The sequence below is a fragment of the Heptranchias perlo genome, chromosome 44 (genome assembly GCF_035084215.1).
Source record: "Heptranchias perlo isolate sHepPer1 chromosome 44, sHepPer1.hap1, whole genome shotgun sequence".
Classification (NCBI taxonomy): domain Eukaryota; kingdom Metazoa; phylum Chordata; class Chondrichthyes; order Hexanchiformes; family Hexanchidae; genus Heptranchias; species Heptranchias perlo.
Genome location: NC_090368.1, coordinates 3,528,427 through 3,529,918, shown reverse-complemented (window position 1 = coordinate 3,529,918; position 1,492 = coordinate 3,528,427). Strand labels below are relative to the sequence as shown.

Below are 1,492 nucleotides of genomic sequence, written 5' to 3'. Positions count from 1 at the left end.
TTCTCAAACGTAATTTAAAACAAACAAAACAAGAAACCCTTCAGTCCCCTTTGGGATGGAAGAGCAATAAAATCTTGGAATTATTGTGGGAAACACTTGCATCCTGTGTATTTTTCTGTCTTTACCTTGCTTCACCCATGGCTCTCTCTCTCTCTCTCTCGCCTCCGTGTCACAAGATTGTGGGTTCGAGCCCCACTCCAGAGACTTGAGCCCAAACTCCAGGCTGACCCTCCCACCACAAGCACCGAGGGAGCGCTGCACCCCCATCTTTCCGACGAGACGTTAAACCGAGGGCCCCGTCTGCCCCTCTCAGCTGGACGTAAAAGATCCCACGGCCGCAATTGCGAAGAAGAGCAGGGGGCCGGTGTCCTGGCGAAATATTTATCCTTCAACCAGCACCTTAAAAAAAAAACATTATCTGGGCCGTTATCACGTCGCTGTCTGTGGGAGCTTGCTGCGTGCAAATTGGCTGCCGCGTTCCCTACATTACAACAGTGACCGCGCGTCCGAGGCCCACAGACAGGTCGGTGGAGAATGCGCAGGATTGGAGGTTCCCAGTGCAGGAGTTTGGAATTTTGCTGCTCCTTTAAAGCCATTTGCGGTTGTCCCCTGCCCCCCCCCCCCCGCCTCTGGATCAATCCGCCTCCCTTTCACCCGTGGCCCTGAGTTGCTGCTCCGTCCTGCCTCTGATCGTCCGTGCCGGTAGGATTTTGGAGCTTGCACGCTGACGTCAGGTTGCGGGTCGCCGTCCCTCCAGGATTGTCCTGGGGTCTCCGGGAATTAATCTCCTGGACACGGCTGTGAGCAAAAAACCCAGGAGTAAAATCACAGGGGCCGTTTTAAAAAGAGAAAATGGTGTGTTTTTGAAAAAAATTCCTTGAATGCTTCCGTTTGTTATGAAAGTATGGGTGGGGGAGGGGGAGGTTTTGAGGTCATGTGATGAGACCTCCAGGAATACGTAAACCCAGAGTTGGCAACTCCTAACCCAAGGCGTGTCCATGAAGTGAGGGACAAATGTGAAATTATCCACTTTGGTGGGAAGAATAGAAAAGTGCAATGTTTTTTTTAAAAGAAGGCGAGAGGCTAAGAAATGTTGGTGTTCAGAGGGATTTGGGTGTCCTTGTACACGAATCACAGGAAGTCAACATGCAGGTACAGCGAGCATTCAGGAAGGCAAATGGTATGTTGGCCTTTATTGCCAGGGGTTTGGAGTATGAGCAAGGAAGTCTTGCTGCAATTGTACAGGGCCTTGGTGAGACCACACCTGGAGTACTGTGTACAGTTTTGGTCTCCTTACCTAAGGAAGGATATACTTGCCTTAGAGGGGGTGTAACAGAGGTTCACTAGATTAATTCCTGGGATGAGAGGGTTGTCCTATGAGGAGAGATTGAGTAGAATGGGCCGATACTCTCTGGAGTTTAGAAGAATGAGAGGTGATCTCATTGAAACATATAAGATTCTGAGAGGGCTTGACAGGGCAGATGCTGAGAGA

General features: G+C 50.2%; 1 protein-coding gene across 1 annotated transcript in view; it reads right to left on the bottom strand.

The window, feature by feature from the left end:
• Positions 1–650: 650 nt before the first annotated feature.
• LOC137306686 (ankycorbin-like) overlaps positions 651–1,492 on the bottom strand; it is an 8,141-nt gene continuing 7,299 nt past the window's right edge. Inside the window, exon 7 of the mRNA XM_067976027.1 lies at positions 651–788. Coding sequence (XP_067832128.1) covers positions 651–788 — 138 coding nt within the window. The remainder of the gene's footprint in view (positions 789–1,492) is intronic.